Source organism: Hemitrygon akajei, chromosome 1, assembly GCF_048418815.1.
Source record: "Hemitrygon akajei chromosome 1, sHemAka1.3, whole genome shotgun sequence".
Lineage (NCBI taxonomy): Eukaryota > Metazoa > Chordata > Chondrichthyes > Myliobatiformes > Dasyatidae > Hemitrygon > Hemitrygon akajei.
In genome coordinates, this window is record NC_133124.1 from 127,240,629 (window position 1) to 127,262,313 (window position 21,685).

A 21,685-nucleotide genomic window follows, 5' to 3' on the forward strand; every position below is an offset into this window, starting at 1 on the left:
AAAGACCTTGAACAGATTCTTATTCAAAGGGCACCTGATCCAACTGTAACATGAGTCGGTCCTAATAATGTTTATGTCAAAAAAAGCCTGACTTTTTCCTCCACCTCCAACAGAGGCCAATTTTGTAACCTGGCTCAATTGATTAAATGTTGACTTTTGTTGGTTCAATACTGCATCCATGATATCCTTGCATTTCAACGATGGCTCATAAGGCACCAGAAAAGTCAAAGCAACACTGATGAATACAAACCAAAAAAATTTTATTACCAAAATAAATTAGAATTTCAATGAAACATACAGATGATTTACAGCAAGATTGCACTTCACTTCACAATAAAATGCTCACACATTTAGGTAAATTATTAGCTGGTCAGCAAGACTGCAAGATTTTCCAGACACCTCAAAAGATAAACATTTAGGGGACCTTCAGGTACACCTGGAAAGTAATTTGTATATATATTAAAAATTGAATTTTAATACAAAAATACATTAGCTGTACATGTATTTATTCAATTAAATAATTATCAAGAATCTCACAGTTTTTGGTACATGCCTCAGCTTAATGGAAAAAACCCCTCACATTTCCATGGCAGTAATAACCACTAACACCCGCCTCTTTCTAAAGTTTAGAATCACACAATACAACCGCGATGAATAAGAGATAATTATAATTCACATTTCAAAGTTTATAAAAATCTTTTTGTTGATGGGGGAGCAGTTGTGAGTAGTGGATTCAGCTACAACTCACAGGCCCCATGGCCGTTAAGAACTACATTAGAAAGGCTAATGGACTACAAATAATGTGGAAATCATTCAATTTCCATGACATAGTTCAGCACCTTGGTTTGCTAGAGAAAGACTTGGAGGATTTGAATCTAAATAGGCGCTACAGTAGTGCAATGCTAATATAGCTGGATGTGTTGGAGTTTGGGGTTCAATTCTGGTGCCATCGATAAGAAGTTTGTACGTTCTCCCTGTTACCGCAGTATTTCCTCCGGGTGCTCTGGTTTCCTTGTACAGTCCTAGGATATTCTGGTTAGCTTAATTGGCGATTGCAAATTGTCCTGTAATTAGGCTAGGGTTAAGTATGTGAGTTGCTAGGTGCTGCAGTTTGTTGGGCTGGCCTATTCTGTGATGTATCTCTAAATAAATAAATCTTACTATGAATGTTGATCTATGCGAAGACAGTTGATCGTTTTTTCTTCAGCAATATAGACTTGTTTATTCAGATGAGAGAAGGCTACATAATTTAGCTGCAGACTGATAGAATAACATGTCAAGAAGGCCATGTTTTGGGGCTCTCCCTGTCAGTTTACATTTGTAGCATTCTGCTGTTACTCCACCATGGATGGTCCCAAGCCCAGCTGCGTAAAAACCCAATGCTACAGAAGCTCCAAAAACTTCAGCCCCAGAGGGCTGATGGGCTTAAGAAGAATTGTGGTGTTACACATAGGAGGAGGCACGTTGTAACCTCCTGGCCAAAAGAATTTCTGTATAAGAGCTTCCGCACAAAGTTCAAGATTTGTAATTGAATTTCTAAGCTAGTCTCTTTTGGATATCAGGCTGGAATGCAAGTTCAATATTTCTCAGAAATAGTATAAAATGCTGCATGATTTTGCCATTGCATGTCTGTTGCTCTCTAATAAATCTGTTTTACAATTTATAGACACTGCCAATTTTTTTTATATGAAGACCAGAATTACAACTCAAATCACCACCAGAGGTACATTCACATAAACTTGTTCTGTTTGAATAAATATGATTGTTTTTTTTTCAGCAAACCATAAATGCTAGAATTTACCAGTAATTGAATTTCAGATTCAAATTCATAAACACAAGAGATTCTGCAGATGCTGGAAATCCAGAGTAACACACAAAAAGCTGGAGGAACTCAGCAAGTCTGGCAGCATCTGCAAAGGAATAAACGTCGACTGCTTATTCTTCTGATGCCGTCTCACCTGCTGGGTTTCCTCAGCATTTTGCGTGTATTATTTCGAATTCAGATTGCTACCAGAAAAACAGCAAGTCAATAATGATTTCCTTATTTAAAATGTACAGAACTTAAATTTTTAAAATGGAATGTGCGTCAGATAATGTAAATAGTTTGACAACATAAAGGATAAGAATTATTTCAATTATCACAGTTATCAGTGCTGGAATTACAATAGCAATCTGGATCTGTGTTGAAATAATATCCCTATCATTGATTTTAAACTTTTTATTGCTTTATAAATAAACTTTAATTAATGAGAGAGTCTTCCCACTTCCATCTACCCTGTACTTGAAGTTAATTTTTTTCTTTTCCCCCCACTTAGTCACTCAATTCTGACCCAAAGATCTCTCTTTTGCTGGGCTGGAGCTTGCATTTTTTGTTTGCCCGACAGGCTGCCCCACCAACATCCTGCCACAGAAGCCTCTGTGCTCACACACATGTTCTCTTAAGGTTGCCCATCAATTTACAAACAACATACACACAAAATGCTGGAGGAACTCAGCATTTTGTGTGTGTTGTTCAGATTTCCAGCATCCGCAGATTTTCTCTTGTTTGCTATCAATTTACAAACTTGTTTCCAAGAGAAATAAAGGCTCCAACCAATGCCCCTAATGCTTGAATATCCTTCAAATATCTCTCACGCTTGGGAAATGGTCTTTAGATTTGCTCCTAATTTTCATCAGTGACACTCTAAAAGATTATGCTGACTAACTGTACTATGATTCAATCTTTACTGTGCAAAGCAAATGGAGCCACTGACCAGATTATTATTTGGAATGATGAATGAGATCTGGACATGACAGAATCATCAAATTATTAAAACTTGCAAGGATCTATTTTGTGGAATGGTCTAAATGCAGTATCTGCACTGATGATGTAATGATTGCAAGAAGCTCTTTTGACGTGTTTAGTTAATTACTGAATGTGCTTGATGCCGGCACGATCAACCTTCATAAAATAAAAGCCGCATTTCAGGTAGTTGCAGAGTTAAAGATGAGATGGCCAGATGGAAGTAAGCCAAGCTGAGAAGCACAATTTGAGATGTCATGTTCAAGTTTATTGTTATCAGACTGCACATACATACAGTGAATCATAGTGCATCCTTAAAACATATAACACACACAGCACATAAACCAAAATATTACCATAAATAAGTTAAACTATAATTCAAAATTCATACAGCACAGGTAAACAGTACAGTATATAGTAATTAACCTAATGAGATCTCAGTGGTGTCAGCTTGAGGGTAGAAGCTGTTACCTAGTCCTTGTCCTGATGCTCCTGTAGCTCCTTCCTCCTGGTAGTGGGTCAAAGAGATTGTGGGATGGGTGGTAACGATCCTCAAAATGTTTTGGGCCCTTCGTCTGCAATGCTCCAGTAAATGTCAAGAATAGGGGGAAGGAAGACCCCAGTGATCCTCACGGCAGTTTTAACTGTCCTCTGAAGGGTCTTGTAGTCTGATGCCTTGCAGCCTCCGTATCATAAGATGATGCAGCCAGACAGGACGCTCTCAATGTTGCTCCTGTAGAAAGTTGTTAGAATGGGGGCTGGACGATGTGTACTCCTCAGAGTCCACAGAAAATGTAGGTGCTGCTGTGCCTTCTTGACTAATGAGAAAGCGTTGTGGATCCAGGTTAGACTGCCTGTTATGTGCACATCAAGGAACTTTGTGCTCTTCACCCTCTCCACAGCAGAGACATTGGTGTGCAATGGAGAGTGGTTGACCTATGCCTCCTGAAGTCCGTAATCATCTCTTTTGTCTTGTCCACGTTGAGACCCGGGTTGTTCCTGTACTGTTTGACAAGCCTCTCAACCTCCTTTCTGTATGCCAGCTCATCATGGTTGCTGATGAGGCCAACCACTCATCAGCATGCTTGATGATGCGATTTGAGCTGAATCTGGCAGTGCAGTCGTGAGTAGGCATGTGAACAGCAGTGGGCTGAGCACACAGCCTTGGGGATACCAGTGCTCAGAGAGATGCTACTGCCACCTCACACTGACTGCGGCCGTTCCATTAAGAAGTCCAAGATCCAGTTGCAGAGAAGGGCACTGAGCCCAAATGAGGACAGTGCCCGCCAGCCTCTGAGGGATGATTGTGTTAAACACCAACCTGAAGTTGAACAACATTTTGGTGTATGAGACATCATTTTCTAGATGGGACAAGACAGAGTGGAGGGCCAAGGCTATGGCATCATCAGTGCACCGGTTGGAGTGGTAGGTGAACAGGAAAGGGTTCAATGTAGCAGGAAGGTGGCATTTTATATGATCTATTATTAGCTGCTCAAAGCACTTCATGATTGTTGAAGTCAGTGCTACTGTGCAGTAATCTCTTGGCCACTGGTGGCTGCCTTGAAGCCTGCAGGGACAGTGGGCTGTTGCAAAGAGATGTTGAGGATGTTCATTAATTCCTCTGTTAGCTGATTTGTAGCCACTCAGCACACAACCAGATATGTTTCACAGCCCCACACCTTTGTTTGGATTACTTTGGCTAGGATCCTCCTCACCTCAGCTGTGTCCAGAGAAGGTGTCTGTCCCTCAGGGGAAGAGGGGGCTTTCCTCAATGTCACATCATTCAATGCATCAAATTGTACATAGAAGGCATTCAGTCTATCAGGAAGGAAGGCATCACTATTATTGAATCACAGGGTGGTCCTGTAATCTGTTATGGTTTGAATACCCTCCCACATGCGCCGCATGTCCTTGTTGTCAAAAAGGTGCCTGACTCCAGGTTGGGCTGGAGAGAGATAACATGGGCTAGATGTTGTCAGCATGCTGTGTGGTCTGAGCAATATGGACATTGAGGTGCACTTGCTCTTATTGACATGAAGAATACACCAATAATCTGCATGAATCCAAAGCCATATTGATTCTGACTGAATTTCCTAAAAAGATGCCTCCTAAAATCTCAGAATGTATTTTTCTTCAAAATTATGCTGCTTATGTACCTCAAATTTAAGAAAAGAAATAATGGATTCACTTCTATAGTCAAACTGATAGATTGAGCTGATTAAAGCACCTTCATTAAGTTAATCTCATCTTTTTATGGGCTCCCAGTCTGACTTCCAACAAGTTCCATCTGTTGATGGAACAATTATAGAAAAGTCTGAATTTTAGAATTTTTTATGGCACCCCTAAATGTTATCTTCAATGGAAGAATAAACTCTTGCAACAAACTCTTTTGTCAGGTGTTGACATACTAAATAATATAAATATACATACTAAATTAAATATACATACTAAATAATATAATTCAGACACATTTCCCATTCTTTCTTATACTTACACTTTTTAACTTCTAAATAAGCTTCATCCACTCTCCTCTTGATTGATGGATTTTTCAGTGTCACTTTTGCCTGTAAGTAACATTCACTTCAATTTTAAATTGTGAAAATGAATATGATGATGATGATGTTTGTTTTGCGAAGAGACAAACGAGGGCAACCATGCTAAAGTGAAGATAACCTCAATTTTTAATTTATTATAGTAGAAAAAGAACATGGCCTCTCCAGAACTGTTTGGAAGATAACTATACTCAGTTATTTAACCTACTATTGATGGTACCAAAGAAAATAGTGCACAAAAATAATCCCCAAATATTAATTTTGACAGTTGTGAAGCTTAAGCATCTGAGACTCCGACACTCTGAGCTGCAGCATTGTTACATGATACAGATGAATAGAAATTACTGACAGTGGGCTGAAAACTGAAGAGACATTGTGCACCATTGACCTTTTCAGTGAGGAGTCTACAATGGCAAACAAAGATGCACATATCTTTGTGTTTTCGTTTTTCACTACAGAGCACAGTAAGGAAGAAATGGCATGTAAAATCAAGGTTGAGAGGAATAGGATGAGCATTTGGAAATGAAATTGCATTGTGAGGTGGTGGAAGTGGCATTGGCAACTCTGGAGACCAGGTCATGGCTTTGGGAGTGGAGTGAGTGATTATGTGAATATTAGAGGCCCGATTGTGGTCTGGGATTTGGCTTGTAGTACACTGTACAGATAATGATGGAGGAGAAGATGCTGGACCTTGGACAGGAAGTTTAATTTGAGGGGAGATGGCTTGAGAAATTCAAGGAGAAGGAGATGGTTGGCAGATGGATGATGAGGACCAAATGGAAACAGTAACAGGAAGTTTTCATGGTTTTGTTGAAATGCCATTCTTCTTAGACCACTACATCTCACACAAGGAACTTTTCATGGTCAACGTACAACACAATGCCTGTCTCTACCTCAGCAAAACCCCAGATTTGTTAAGTAATTGATCTCCAAATGTTCTTCTATTATAATTATCTTGAAGTTGTTAACTTTGTTCAGACAAGTTGTTTCAAAAAAGGCTGCTTCCTTTGGTGGGTGAGTCCAGGACAAGAGGTCACAGTCTTAGAATTAGTGGGTACCCATTTAAAACAGAGATGAGGAGAAGTTTTTTTAGCCAGAGGGTCATGGATTTATGGAATTCGTTGCCACATACAGCTGTGGAGGCCCAATCATTGAAGGTTTTTAAGGAGGAGATTGACAGGTATCTGATTAGTCAGGGTATCAAGGGATATGGGAAAAAAGCCGGAAATTGGAACTAGACGGGAGAATAGTTTAGCTCATGGTGGAGTGGCGGAGCAGACTCGATGGGCTGAATGGCCTACTTCTGCTCCTTTGTCTTGTGATCTTGTGAAGTTTGCAAACTGATTAAAATGAATCCACATAATGTTATGCTCCCTTAAACCTCATGTGGCCACTTTATCAGGAACTTCCCGTACTGAATAAAGTGGGCACTGAGTAAACTTTATCTTTGTGGTTTTCTGCTGCTGTAGCCCATTCACTTCAAGGTTCGATGTGCTGTGTGTTCAGAGATGCTCTGCTACATACTACTGTTGCAACATGTGGGTACTTGAGTTACCGCCATCTTCCTGTCAGTTTGAAGCAGTCTTGCCGTTCTCCTCTGACCTCTTTCATTAACAAGGATTTTTTTTGCCCACAGAACTGCTGCTAACTGTATTTTTTTCATAATTCTCTGTAAACACTAGACATTGTGTGTGAAAAGTCCAGGAATTCAGAAGTTTTTGAGATGCTCAAACCATCCCTGTCTACCACCAACAATCATTCCATGATTAGAGTCATTTAGATCAAATTTCTTCCTCATTCTGCCATTTGGTCTGAACAACAACTGAAGCACTTTGATAATGCCTACATGCAGTTATACATTGAACTTCTGTAATGTGATTGCCTGATTAGATTCTTGTTTTAACAAGCAGGACAGATATACTTAATAAAGTAACCACTAATGAAATGCACAATATCTTTAATCACATGCTGTAGGATTAAAACTCCACAGAAAAGTGTTTACAACTAAGTGTAAACTGACAAAGTGAAATTATGGTGATTTTTCGAACCTACATGAATGCAGATATTTAATTTTAACCTTCACACAAAGATGGGAGAGATGGTAAAAGATTGCGTTAAGGTGATAGCTAAACAATTCTGCAGCACAAGAATGCAATTTTAGTGTAGCTGATAAAAAAGTTATCACATCTCCAAACAACTGTTTTCGCATTTTCTTAGAATTTATTTAGTGGTTGGTTTCATCCAACTCTCATACTAAAGCAATAGGAAGTGAATGGCAGTTTGTATTTAATGTTAACTCTGTGGCCACTTTATTAGGTACATCTGTACACCTGCTCATTAATGCAGCCAATCATGTGGCAGCAACTCAATGCACAAGAGCGTGCAGACATGGTCAAGAGGTTCAGTTGTTGTTCAGACCAAACATCAGAATGGGAAAGAAATGTGATCCAAGTGACTTTGACTGTGTAACGATTGTTGGGGTAGTTTGAATACCTTAGAAACTGCTTATCTCCTGAGATTTTCATGCACAACCACCTCTAAAGTTTACAGGGAATAGTGTGAAAAAATTCCAGTGAGCAGAAGTTCAGTGGGTGAAAATGCCTTGTTGATGAGAGAGGTCAGAGGAGAATGGCCAGACTGGTTCAAGCTGACAGAAAAGTGACAGTAATTCAAATAGCCATGTGTTACAACAGTGGTGTGCAGAAAAACAACTCTGAATGCACATGACAAACCTCGAAGCGGATGGGCCACAGCAGTAGAAGACCACACCGGGTTTCACTCCTATGGCCACTTTATTAGGTAAAGGAGCATACCTGATAAAGTGGTCACTCAGTGCATTTCATAATACAGTTCCTACCTTCAACATTAATAGTCTATACTTATTGGCAATGATGAAACCAGTTATGAGGTGCACCTTTCAGTTGAGAGTTACTTTTCCAGCAAGACACAACTCAAAACACTGACATTGCAATACAGGTATTCAAGGGCATACTCACCTTTTGATAGTTATGGAGCAAAGCCCAGAGAGCTGAGGCTCCTATAGTCTGAACCATAGGATTGTCATTTTCTAGACAAGAAGCAAATATTGACACAATTTTATCTGGGGACAAAAGGAAAAAAAAAGAGCACAGTGATTATTCCTCTACTCAGAGCTCCCTCTCTCCAATTTTTGCTCCCATGTCTAGAGACTAATAGAAGCCAGAATGAGTACTTCAGGTGGATTTAGTAGCAAGCAATTATTTTAACTAAGTGCTCTGAAATAAAAGTAAAACATGTTGCTGCCAATCATTGCTTACAGCTAAAAGCATTATTTGGCTAAATAGTCACTTCTTGTTTGGACAATCGGCTATTCTTGGCTCTATAAACAAGCTTCTAGAATACACATTTCTCAAGAGGATTAAGATAAATGGGCACATGATTGAGGAAACTGGACATTGCAATGATAATGGCATTTAGGAAGCACTTTATCACGTTGTAATGGCTTGAAACACTTTACACAGTGAATCACTTTCAGAATTCAGTATCTTGCAGCCAAAATTGTACATCATCCACACATTTGAAATATGTTAATCACTTCTTGGGTCTTCCTCTAATTTTGTTTTACATCATTATTACCTTTCAAATCTAGAGGTAAACAATCACATTCTTCAATGTCCAAATTCAGCAAGTGAACGACAAATGTAAAGCATTTAGGAAAAAAATACTCAATAAAGCTCTTGTTTCACAATCACGATCAATTTTAATTTTAAAGGGCTAAAACTGAAGTGAATTAATCAAGGCCTCTTGCAATCAAAAGATCTTGGAGTGAGCTTCAAGGTCTAATAAATAGATTAGACTAAGCTTAGCAGCATACTAGATAAAATAATTTGCAATTTAATCTACAATAGATTTTTTTCTTAGCATTCTACTATCTCAGCACAGATACACTCAAAAAAACTTGAGCACAATCTCAGAAAATGACACCACAAAATATAAATCTAGAAGCCTAGAGCAAAAACAGAAAATGCAATTTTTCACTTTCATTAAAATATCATAGGAGTTTCAAGCCAATAAAATAGTTTTGTCAATATTATTTGGATGCCTTTCTGAAGCACTATAAATGATCATAAGGCATAGGAGAAAATATGCCATTCAGGCCATTTTATCATGGCTGATTTATTACCCCTCTCAGCCCCATTCTCCTGCCTTTTCCCTGTAACCTCTGACAGAATCAAGAATCTGTCAACTTCCGCTTTAAATATACTCAATGACTTGGCCTCCAAAGCCATCTGTGGCAATGAATTCCACAGATTCACAACCATCTGACTAAAGAAATTCCTCATCTCTGTTCTAAAGGGACACCCCTCTATTTGAGGCTTTACCCTCTGGTCCCAGACTCCCTGACTATTTAAGAAATATCCTCTCCTTGTACACTCTAGCTAGGCCTTTCAAATTGGTATATTTATATTTTCAGATTAGTTGCTTAAATATTATTTCTCTAATGTTCCATATCCTTCAGTGCTCTTCCACTGAGGTTTGTTTAGAAATGGATTTCTTCAGATCTGCTAAAATTAAACATGTTTGCACATTCTACCAATCAACTCATGTCATTCAGGTCTTTGAAGGTATGAGACGTGAATTAGCTAAGATAGACTGGCAAATGATACTTAAAGGGTTGACAGTGGATATGCAATGGCAAGCATTTAAAGATCGCATGGATGAACTACAACAATTGTTCATTCCAGTTTGGCAAAAGAATAAACCAGGGAAGGTAGTGCACCCGTGGCTGACAAGGGAAGTTAGGGATAGCATCAAGTCCAAAGAAGAAACATATAAATTAGCCAGAAAAAGCAGCACACCTGAGGACTGGGAGAAATTCAGAGTCCAGGTAGGTCCCCTACAGTCAGAAACAGGTGAATTGATCATAGGGAACAAGGACATGGCAGACCAATTGAATAACTACTTTGGTTCTGTCTTCACTAAGGAGGACATAAATAATCTTCTGGAAATAGTAGGGGGCCGAGGGTCTAGTGAGATGGAGGAACTGAGGGAAATGCATGGTAGTAGGGAAGTGGTGTTAGGTAAATTGAAGGGATTAAAGGCAGATAAATCCCCAGGGCCAGATGGTATGCATCCCAGAGTGCTTAAGGAAGTAACCCAAGAAATAGTGGATACATTAGTGACAATTTTTCAAAACTCCTTAGATTCTGGATTAGTTCCTGAGGATTGGAGGGTGGCTAATGTAACCCCACTTTTTAAAAAAGGAGGGAGAGAAAAACTGGGGAATTATAGACCGGTTAGTCTGACATCAGTGGTGGGGAAAATGCAAGAGTCGGTTATCAAAGATGTGATAACAGCCTATTTGGAAAGCGGTGAAATCATCGAACAAAGTCAGCATGGATTTGTGAAAGGAAAATCATGTCTGAAGAATCTTATAGAATTTTTTGAAGTTGTAACTAGTAGAGTGGATAGGGGAGAGCCAGTGGATGTGGTATATTTAGATTTTCAAAAGGCTTTTGACAAGGTCTCACACAGGAGATTAGTGTGCAAACTTAAAGCACACGGTATTGGGGGTATGATATTGATGTGGAAAGAGAATTGGTTGGCAGACAGGAAGCAAAGAGTGGGAGTAAATGGGACCTTTTCAGAATGGCAGGCAGTGACTAGTGGGGTACCGCAAGGCTCAGTGCTGGGACCCCAGTTGTTTACAATATATATTAATGATTTAGACGAGGGAATTAAATGCAGCATCTCCAAGTTTGCGGATGACACGAAGCTGGGCGGCGGTGTTAGCTGTGAGGAGGATGCTAGGAGGATGCAGGGTGACTTGGATAGGTTAGGTGTGTGGGCAAAATCATGGCAGATGCAATTTAATGTGAATAAATGTGAGGTTATCCACTTTGGTTGCAAGAACAGGAAAATAGATTATTATCTGAATGGTGGCTGATTAGGAAAAGGGGAGGTGCAACGAGACCTGGGTGTCATTGTACACCAGTCATTGAAGGTAGGCATGCAGGTACAGCAGGCAGTGAAAAAGGCAAATGGTATGTCGGCATTCATAGCAAAAAGATTTGAGTACAGGAGCAGGGATGTTCTACTGCAGTTGTACAAGGCCTTGGTGAGACCGCACCTAGAGTATTGTGTGCAGTTTTGGTCCCCTAATCTGAGGAAAGACATTCTTGCCATGGAGGGAGTACAAAGAAGGTTCACCAGATTGATTCCTGGGATGGCAGGACTTTCATATGAAGAAAGACTGGATCGACTAGGCTTATACTCACTGGAATTTAGAAGATTGAGGGGGGATCTTATTGAAATGTATAAAATTCTAAAGGGATTGGACAGGCTAGATGCAGGAAGATTGTTTCCAATGTTGGGGAAGTCCAGAACGAGGGGTCACAGTTTAAGGATAAAGGGGAAGCCTTTTAGGACCGAGATGAGGAAAAACTTCTTCACACAGAGTGCGGTGAATCTGTGGAATTCTCTGCCACAGGAAACAGTTGAGGCCGGTTCACTGGCTATATTTAAGAGGAAGTTAGATATGGCTCTTGTGGCTAAAGGGATCGGGGGTATGGAGAGAAAGCAGGTACAGGGTTCTGAGTTGGATGATCAGCCATGATCATACTGAATGGCGGTGCAGGCTCAAAGGGCCGAATGGCCTACTCCTGCACCTATTTTCTATGTTTCTAAATACTTCTTACTCGTTCAAGATCTTGCTCGTATGTTGTCAGAAAGTTTGACAATTATGTTTCATGCTGACCAGCGTTATCTGCCCAAATTTTTAAGTTTATGTTTAACAGTTCCACCTCACTACTCTTTCCTGTTATCGTCCCACATTCTATCCAATTCCCCATAATCTTTGAATAACTGCATTAAAAAATGTGTTTTTGAGAGAGACTTCAGTTGATTACTTATAGAAGTTGCTATGGTTAATTAGTTATTTAACCAAACTTGCAATTGGGAGCTCTAAAGGAGTACATCAAGGATGTAATACTGCAACTTTATAAGGAACTGGTGAGGTTTCATTTGGAGTAATGTGAGCAGATTTGGGTCCCCTATCTAAGAAAGGATGTGAAGACATCAGAGATCGTTCAAAGGAGGTTCAAAAAAATGATTCCGGGAATGAAAGACTCATCATATGAGGGGAATTTGATGGTTCTGGACCTCTACTTACTGGAATTTAGAAGAATGAGGGGGGTATCTACTTGAAATGTATTGAATGTTGAAAGGCCAAGATAGACTGGATGTAGAGAGGATGTTTCTTATAGTGGGGGAATCCAGGACCAGAGGGCACAATCTCAGAATAGAGGGAAGTCCATTGAGAATGGAGATGGGGAGGAGTTTCTTTAGCCAGAGGGTATTAAATCTGTGGAATTTGTTGCCAAAAGTGGCTTTGGAGACTAGGTCATTAGATGGTTGATTAATTAGGGAGTGAAAGGTTATGGAGAAAAGGCAGGCAAATAGGATTGAGAGTGAAATGGATTAGCATGATCAAATGGCAAGGAGACTCAATGGGCTGGATGACCTAATTCTGCTCCTATGTCTCATGGCTTTATGGCTTAAACCAATTGATCACAGTACTGTGACTGAAGTTTGAAGCAGACTGACTAAAAATTTTGCATGCCTTGCTCATGGTCACCATGTTCTTTGGGAGAGAACAAAAAATACCTGTCCAAATAGTTCATGAGTAACAAACACAAAATGCTGGAGGAAGACAAAGGTCAGGCAGTAACAATGGTGAGGAATAAGTACTCGACGTTTTGGGCTGAGACCCTTCAATGCCCGAAATGTTGAATGCTTCTTCCTCTTTATAGATGATGTCTGACCTGCTGAGTTTCTCCAGTATTTCGGGTTTACTACTCCTGATTCCCAGCATCTGCAGAATCTCTTGGGTTCAGGTTCATAAATGAGATTTTATTTTCTGTTTGGCAGGCAAAATTTGCCCACTGCTAAGTGCTTATGTAAGCAAATTTTTCACACAATGATATGCATTTTTATAGCTTATATTTGAATGCCATATTTAAAGTGTGACCAATATTGTTGGAAATTCTGTAATAGTTGAAATTTCTAAATACACTGTGCAATTGCATGTTCAGACTTTCTAACCAACAGATCTCAGATAGTCGGGATGCCCATTCTTTCCTCCCTCCCCATCATCCTCTACACAGGTGCCCCGCCCTCCCACCCGGGCTCAGTGCTGAGCAATGAGCTCATTTTCTACACATTGATCACATATGACTGCACTGCCAAACACCCGAGTAGTCATATTGTCAAGTTCGCCGATATGATAGTGGTGGAGCTCATCACCAATAACGATGAGATGGCCTACAGAGAGGAGGTGGAAGATCATGGGGCCTGGGTTCCTGGCAAATAACCTCTTTATCAATGTCAACAACAGAAAGGAGATGGTTATTGACTTCAGGAGAACTCGTACCAATCACTCCCCTCTTTGCATCAGTGGCACAACAGTGGAAACTGTGCGCAGTTTCAATCTCCTGGGAGCGCACATCTCACACAACCTCTCATGGTCCCAGAACACATCCTACACAATCAGGAAAGCTCACCGACACCCCTGCTTTCTGAGGATGCACATCTGTACTCATGTCATTCTGCACTGCAGAGAGCATCCTAACATGTTGCATCACTGCATGGTATGGAAACTATACTGTGGCAGAGAGGAAGGCTCTACAGTGGGTAGTTAAAACTGGCCAACACGTCACTGACATTGAGTCTACCTGCCATCAAGTTTGTGTGCGTATTTGCAGTTGTCTGTATACAAGCTATTTGTACCTATTGTGCTTTTTTAAAATTAATGTGTCCGTTATCTTATTGCATTTTTTTTGTGCTTCATTGGATCTGGAGTAAATATTATTTTGTTCTCTTTTACTTTTGTATACTAGAAATGACATTAAACAAACTTGAATCATACCTGTAAAAACTACAATAATAATTTTAAAGAACATGTAATTTGTAATAAGGTTCAAAACAATTCAGTTATTCTCCAGATATTCACCCACAGTACAACTTTTAAAATAACCTACCATTAGCTAGAACCTTTGCCTTGTTGGCAGGATGGAAGCAAATATTGTGAAGAACAAGCAGTGCAGTGGGTTGGTTGCTTTTGCACTTTTGCTGAGATATTGTTGACAACAGCTCCAGACTTCCATTCATCTTTAGAATCATCTGTTGTCCCTCATCTCCAAAAGACAAATTCAGTAAAAGTTTCAGCCAAAGCATGGTCAAATTGCTAACTTGTCTGCCTGCAGCCTTTGGTAATGGCAGGGAAACGAAGTTATGTAAAAAATTGCTCTGTAATACAGATTAGAAGCAGAAAAGACCTAAAGTTATTGTATTGATAATTAGTAACATAATTCATGATCAACAACCCACATACAGTATTGCCTGCTTCCTGCAAAGGGATCACCTTCCAACTTAAAATGCAAATCTACAGTGCAGTTAATGTTGATTGGAAATTTTCAGTCCAAAGTGTAACTTTTCAGCTCAATATATGAAGGGAAATATTTGTTTAAATTACTACTACCACGCCAGCTAATAGCTGACATTTCAGTTACAAAGCCATGGAGTTCAGCTAATGGCTCTTCTGCATCAGTCAGCAAGCATCTTCATGAAAATTATCAGAATTAGTTCCTTTTTATATATAATTGGATAGCACTTTTAAACCCGATCTGAGATAAGAATGCAGCTGGAACAGATTGAAAGCTTTTGTCCTCTCAGTCCTGCTTCTACATAGCAATTAACATCACAACATCCTGATCTCTTGACCACATTCTGCCAAGAATGATGCTAAATGCACGTCAGTAGAAGATTCATATTCCTATTTCAAGTTCCCCCCTTCCTTTCAGCATCATTCAGACTAGCTAATCAAGTTTACAAAAAAGCTGCAGTTTAATCTGTTTATTCTTCAGATGACATTGTCTAGCCAAAAGGTGTCCAGTCTCATCCTTGTTCAGTCTTATCCTTACTCAAAATGGCAAGGAACAGAAGATGAGTGAAAAGGTACTGTCTTGTCAAACTGATTTACAGCTTGCATTAACAAATGGAAAATATTTACTTTTGGTTTTACTATTTAACTGAAATTAGGTAATCAAATTTGTGTCCTGGACCATAATAAAGTCCTTCCTGAACTTAATTGGATCATTGAAAGCAGAAAAAAATTCCGAACAAATACAGTTGATGATGGAAATTACTTTTTCTTGATTTCTTCTTGTGGCTCTAAGGTAAAAGTTCTTTGAACTCATTAGCCTAGGAATTCTTCATTTTGATATAACATAATTGTGTGCTATTAAATGGAGTTTCACAGAAAAATATCCAAGTAAATTTAATATCAAAGTGTGGATATATCAGCATATACTACCATGGCATTCATCTTCTTGCAGGCTTACAGGAAAATAAAGAATTTATTGAAGCAACACACACAAAATGCTGGAGGAACTCAGCAGGCCAGGCCGCATCTATGGAAAAGAGTACTGTCGAAGTTTTGGGCTGAGACCCTTCATCAGGACTCATTTATGAAGAACTAGATATAAACAAAGACTGACGAACCACCAATGTCCAAAAGAAGAGAAATTGTGCAAATAAAGTAAATAAATAAATAATACTGAGAACATGAGTTGAAGAGTCCTTGAAAATGAGTCCATAGGTTATGTAATCAGTTTAGAACTGAGGCGAGTGAAATTATCCACGCTGGTTCAGGAGGCTGATGGTTAAAGGGAAACAACTGTTCCTGAACTTGGTAGTGGGAGCCCTTGATGATGGCTGCTGCTTTCTTGTGGCAGTCCTCCTTGTAAATATGCTCAATGGTGGGAAGGTTTTGCCTCTGGTGGATTGTATCCACCACTTCTAGTTAGTTTATATGCACAGAGTGCTAAGAAGTGTAAGATCTCAGCTATGCTCACTGGCACAGGTGATTGTGTGTCATTTTTGTATGATACTGATCTGAAAGTGTGGCCCAGGAGTAGTCCTGCCCAGCTGTGCAGAAGCCAACTCTGTAATGAATGAGTAGTCTACTTTGGTGATATGTGAAGTGAGCCGACATAACCAGTTCCAGCTCCATGGAATGCAGGGCTGCAAACCAATGGAAAGTTGGCCCCTTTTAAATGTTTTCCCCTTGAAGCAGGTCACTACCTGGAATTCCCAAGGATCACATACTTGGACTTATCATGACCTTAGCCTGCACTCAACCATGACTGCTTTCCCAGCCAACTGTAAATCCAATTCTACATCTGCTATGACCCCACTGAACAGACTCAGTTCACAAGACTCACAAAGCCATTCACCCACCACCTGGTAGAAAACAATACCCATCTCTGCAAGAGACCTTCTTGCCCCACATCACTTCACAGGGCTCTATCGGACTTCGTTAAAATGATGGAATAACTGTAATAATGGCCTCTGTCAGCATTGAACTTGGAAGGAAGGCCCTATGCATAACAGAATTTTGTTATGTTTCATCTCACACAAAATGTCCATTAACCCACCGTGTGTTAATTATGCTTTTCTTGACATGAAAGAACTTCAAGGCCTATATTAGAACAATTTTGTCATTTCTCTCTATTTTTGCACTCCATACTCAATTCAATAAATGCCAATGCTGTTTGCCTTTTCTGTGTATTGATTACATTTATACTTTCAGAGAAGATGTTAAAACATTATGTTGCTAACGCTCCATACCCTTCAGTGCCCTTCCACTGAGGTTCGTCTTAAAACTGACTTCTTCATACCAACTAAAATTAAACAAACTGTTGACACATTCTGCCAGTTCACCCATGTTCTTGCGCATTTTTAAATTACTTTTACTGCTTCTAAACATTGCTTTCATGTTGTCAGAATGATTGACAATTAGTCTTCATACCAAAGTCCTAACCTTTCTAAATGGAGAAAATCAGCCTGCATGGTGACCCATGGAATTGACCTTCCAGCAACCTTTCCAACCTTCCTTCAATTTGAGCAACACTAGAACTGCAGACTAATTCTACGTTAGTCAACCAAATTTTTATTAATGTTGATTTCTTCTAAACTATGAATTTGACCTCTGAGATACTGAGAGATTGGATCAAATATCTCCATTTTACTTCCTTTACTTGTCCATTCTTCACAAAGACAACCTGCCAGACATTATTAAGCTCCCAGTCATCCTTACAGACTGTCCTTCACTAAATTAGACAACTCCAAATGTTTGTTAATTCTGTCTTTAATTGTGGATCCATAGAATGCCCAATCACTTGTTTTACCTTTCTCTGTGAACAATGGATGATGTGCGAGATAGATCGGTTGGTTGACTGATGTCGCAAAAACAGCCTTGCACTCAATAAGAAATTGATTGTGGACTTCAGGAAGGGGAAGTTGAGTGAAAATTAGTCCTCACTGAGGGATCAGCAGTGATAAGGATGAATAGTTTCATGTTCCTATGTGTCAACATCTCTCAAGATCTCTACTAGACCTAACATTTTGATGCCATTACAAAGAAGGCATGCCTGCAGCTATATTTCAGTTTAATTAGCAGTTTAAGGAGATTTGGTACATCACCAAAGACTCTAACAAACTCCTCTCAATGTACTGTGGACAGGGTTCTAACTAGTTACATTGCCATCTGGTATGGAAGCGCCAAAGCACAGGATTGGAAAAAGCTGCAAAAGGTTGCAAACTCAGCCAGTTCCATCATGGGAATTAGCCTCCCCACCATCGAAGACATCTTCAAAGGATGCTGCTTTCGAAGCAGCATTCGTCATCAAGGGCCCTCAGCATCCAGGACGTGCTCTCTTCTTATTACTATCATCAGAGAGGAGGTACCAGAGCCTGAAGACACATACTCAATGATTCTGGAACAGCTTCTTCTCCTCCGTCATCAGATTGCCGAATGGACCATGAACATTACCTCACTATTTCCCCCCTTTTTGCACTGCTTATTTCATTGGTTTACATTTCTTACTGTAACATGGTAATTTTTATGTAATGCGCTGTACTGCTGCCTTAAAACAACAAATTTCATGATATACTATGTCTGGGATAATAAAACTAATTCTTCTAGTCTCCCAGACTAAATACTATATTCAGAGCTTTGGCTGGGCATTCTAAGATCCCTGTGGACTTTTCTGAGTTATATATGCCAAGATCATTGACTTTAATGAATTAACTATATTTTAAAAGTAATCGGAGGTATTCTAAAACTTATATAACAAAGCTGTCCCATGATTATCCTGGAGTTTTTACTTACCTTCTGTAAAATGCCTTTACATTCGTGGGATATAGCCAAGTTGGAGAGTACAGAAAATGCTATTTGTTGAATGATATTATTGTCGTGTGTCTTCTGCAAGGCTTGCTTCATGATCATATGCACGAGACTGCTCCCACCAAGTCCTTTCTGAGATGAAACTGGTCCTCCAGTTCCACAACACAGGGAAATGCATGCTGAAAAATGACAAGTTGGATCACTGAGCAAGACCCAATGTTTCAGACTTCAATTTCAAATGGTTATATATGAACAAAGCATTTTTATAACCAACATAAAATAGATAATTAAATATTCTATTAATGTTGCTATTATTTTTTCTCGGTTTTAACCTTGTTTAAAAAATTTAAGGAGGAAAATAATTGCTAAATCACAGAAATGTTAATCAAAATAGTGTGTGTAGCATCTTTATTATCATTGCATAATCTCAAAGATAACATTTTGGTGGCAAAATCCAGAGTATTGGCTACATTTCAAAGTTTAAAAGTAAATTTATTATCTATGTATACATATGTCATCAAATACTAACTTGAGATTCATTTTCTCTGGGGCATTCACAATAAATACAAAGACAGACAAATAACCAATGTGCAAAAGACAACAAATTGTGCAAATACAAAACAAAAATAAATAAATAAGCAATAATATCAAAGCATTGAAGAGCTCCTAGTTTGTGGAATCAGTTCAGTGTTGGGGTGAGTGAAATAATCCACTCTGGTTCAGGAGCCTGATGGCAGCAAGAAGAGGGCATGGCCTGGATGGTGTGGGTCTGTGATAATGGATGCTGTTTTCTTGCAACAGTGCTCCTTATAGATGTACTCAGTGGAGGGAGGGACTTTGCTGTGATAGACTGAGCTGCATCCGCTACTTTTTGTATGCTTTTCTGTTCAAGGGCCTTGGTGTTTCCACACCACTCTGTGATTGAACTAGCCAGTACACGCTCCAGCATGCATTGACAGAAGTTTGGTAAATGACATACCGAAAGTTCACAAATTTGTATGAAAGTAGAATACCTCTGTAATATAAATGACGCCTATCAGAATATTTTTGAGGAGTCTGATAGCTTGCAATTGGCACTTTCTTTTATCTGAACATTCAAGCCTATTATCTATAATGGCCGTTCATACAGATGCACTAAAACAGATTTATATTATTACAATTAACGAATTAACTCAGAAACAAAGTGTAGGAAGCTACTGAAAACGAAAGTCAGCCTCAGTGGATTAGACCTTCACTGCAAAAACAGCACACAGTTTGAAAACCGGGGGAAAAAAGCACAAGCAGGAACAGAAGTGCTCCTAATTTGTTCCACAAATGACTGAGATCTGTTGTTTCCGTATTCATTTCACCTCAACTTCATGAAAACATGTTGACCACCGCCTCTAATATTTCAAATGAAAATGATCCAGAGCCTTCTGGGGTACAGGATTACTTTATATGTGGAAAAGGCGCTTCTTGATTTAATTTTGACACTGTGGCTACTTATTCTGGTTTCTCTTCCCATAGGAAATATCTTTTGCACTTCAACCTTTTCAAATCTTTCATCATGTTAATTAACTGAAATTATTTAACACTTGAACTTCAAAGCCGTAAGTGCCAATTTTATCTCAGCTGTAATATAACTTAATTCCTTAATCCTGGCCCAATGGGTAGCACAGTAGCATAGTGGTTGGCACCAGGCTTTACAGCACTAGCACCAAAATTGATCGGGATTCGAGATCCGCTGCTCTCTGTGGGAAGCTTGTGCATTCTTCCTGGGGTTGCGTGGGTTTTTCCCCCCACAAACTAGAGATGTTCGGTTGACATTGGCGAGTTGTGGGCATGTTAAGCTGATGCCGGATGTCTAGTGACACTTGTGGTTTGCCCAGCACAGTCCTCGCTGATTCAATTTGATGCAAGTTACACATCAAAGTTTATGTGACAACCAAGGCTAATCTTTAATCAAATCTTTCTTTATGATCAACTGTCAAGGACCTGTTCCATGTGTAGGTGATATGATAAAGAATCTTGGCCCGAAACAGAGACTGTTTATTCCCTCCATAGATGCTGCCTGACCTGCTGAGTTTCTCCAGCATTTTGTGTGTGTTGATTTAGATTTTCAGCGTCTGCAGAATTTACATGTTTACAATTAATAGTTGAATGTTTTTTATTAGGATTCCTTGATGGCTTCCACAGCCAAATTCTGCTGCACTCCTGGAATTCAGCTAGTTTCTATGTGTGGTTGTTTTAAGATCTGGAGCCACATAAACCTGATAAGACCTGAATTAGGCTTTGATGAGTTGGTTATTGGTAAATGCTATTTGATGGTGACACTAATGGCCTTTTTCATTGCTATGCTGATGAAGTTTAGATTGACAAGAAAGGCTGTATCTAAAGGTTAGTGATTAGCTTGATTTCTCACACGTACATCGAAACATACAGTGAAATGCTTCATTTTGCATCAAAGGATGGTGCTGGGCAATCCTCATGTGCTGCCACCGTTCAGGCGCCAACATAACATGACCACAATTCACTCACCCTAACCATACATCTTCTGAATGTGGGATGAAACCAGACAGAGCCTGCAGACGAATCCTGCACAATCACGGAGAGAACATACAAATTCCTTAAAGCCAGCGATGGAAATTGAACTCTGATCGGCGATCGCAGGCACTGTAAAATGGTTGTGCTAACCACTACTCTACCATGCTTACCCGACTTCTCGTGTACAGTACACATATGGCCATTTTGTTCTTGTCAGATAGAGACACAGTTAACTGCACTAGAATATCACAGACCATAAGACATAAGAGCAGAATTAGGCAATTAGGCCTTTCGAGTCTGGTCCGTCATTTTATCATGGCTGATCCATTTCTCTCTCAACCCCATTCTCCTGCCTTCACTCCATAACCATTCACACCCTGACTCATCTAGAATCTGTCACCCTCCACCTTAAATACACACAATGACCTGGCCTCCAAAGCCATCCGTTCTAAATGGACCGCCCTTCTATTCTATGGTTGCGCCCTCTAGGTCTAGACCACTCCACTATAAGAAACATCCTCTCCACATCCACTCTATCTAATCCTTTCAACATTCAATAGGTTTCAATAAGATCTCCATTGTTCTTCTAAATTCCAGCAAGTA

The 21,685-nt window shown here is 39.5% G+C and overlaps 1 protein-coding gene across 1 annotated transcript in view; it reads right to left on the reverse strand.

Moving 5' to 3' along the window:
• Nucleotides 1-243: 243 nt before the first annotated feature.
• rttn (rotatin) overlaps nucleotides 244-21,685 on the reverse strand; it is a 243,030-nt gene continuing 221,588 nt past the window's right edge. The window contains exons 45-49 of the mRNA XM_073051703.1: nucleotides 18,545-18,738; nucleotides 14,352-14,619; nucleotides 8,331-8,434; nucleotides 5,277-5,346; nucleotides 244-436 (exon numbers count right to left, since the gene is read on the reverse strand). Coding sequence (XP_072907804.1) covers nucleotides 363-436; nucleotides 5,277-5,346; nucleotides 8,331-8,434; nucleotides 14,352-14,619; nucleotides 18,545-18,738 — 710 coding nt within the window. The 3' untranslated portion in view covers nucleotides 244-362. The remainder of the gene's footprint in view (nucleotides 437-5,276; nucleotides 5,347-8,330; nucleotides 8,435-14,351; nucleotides 14,620-18,544; nucleotides 18,739-21,685) is intronic.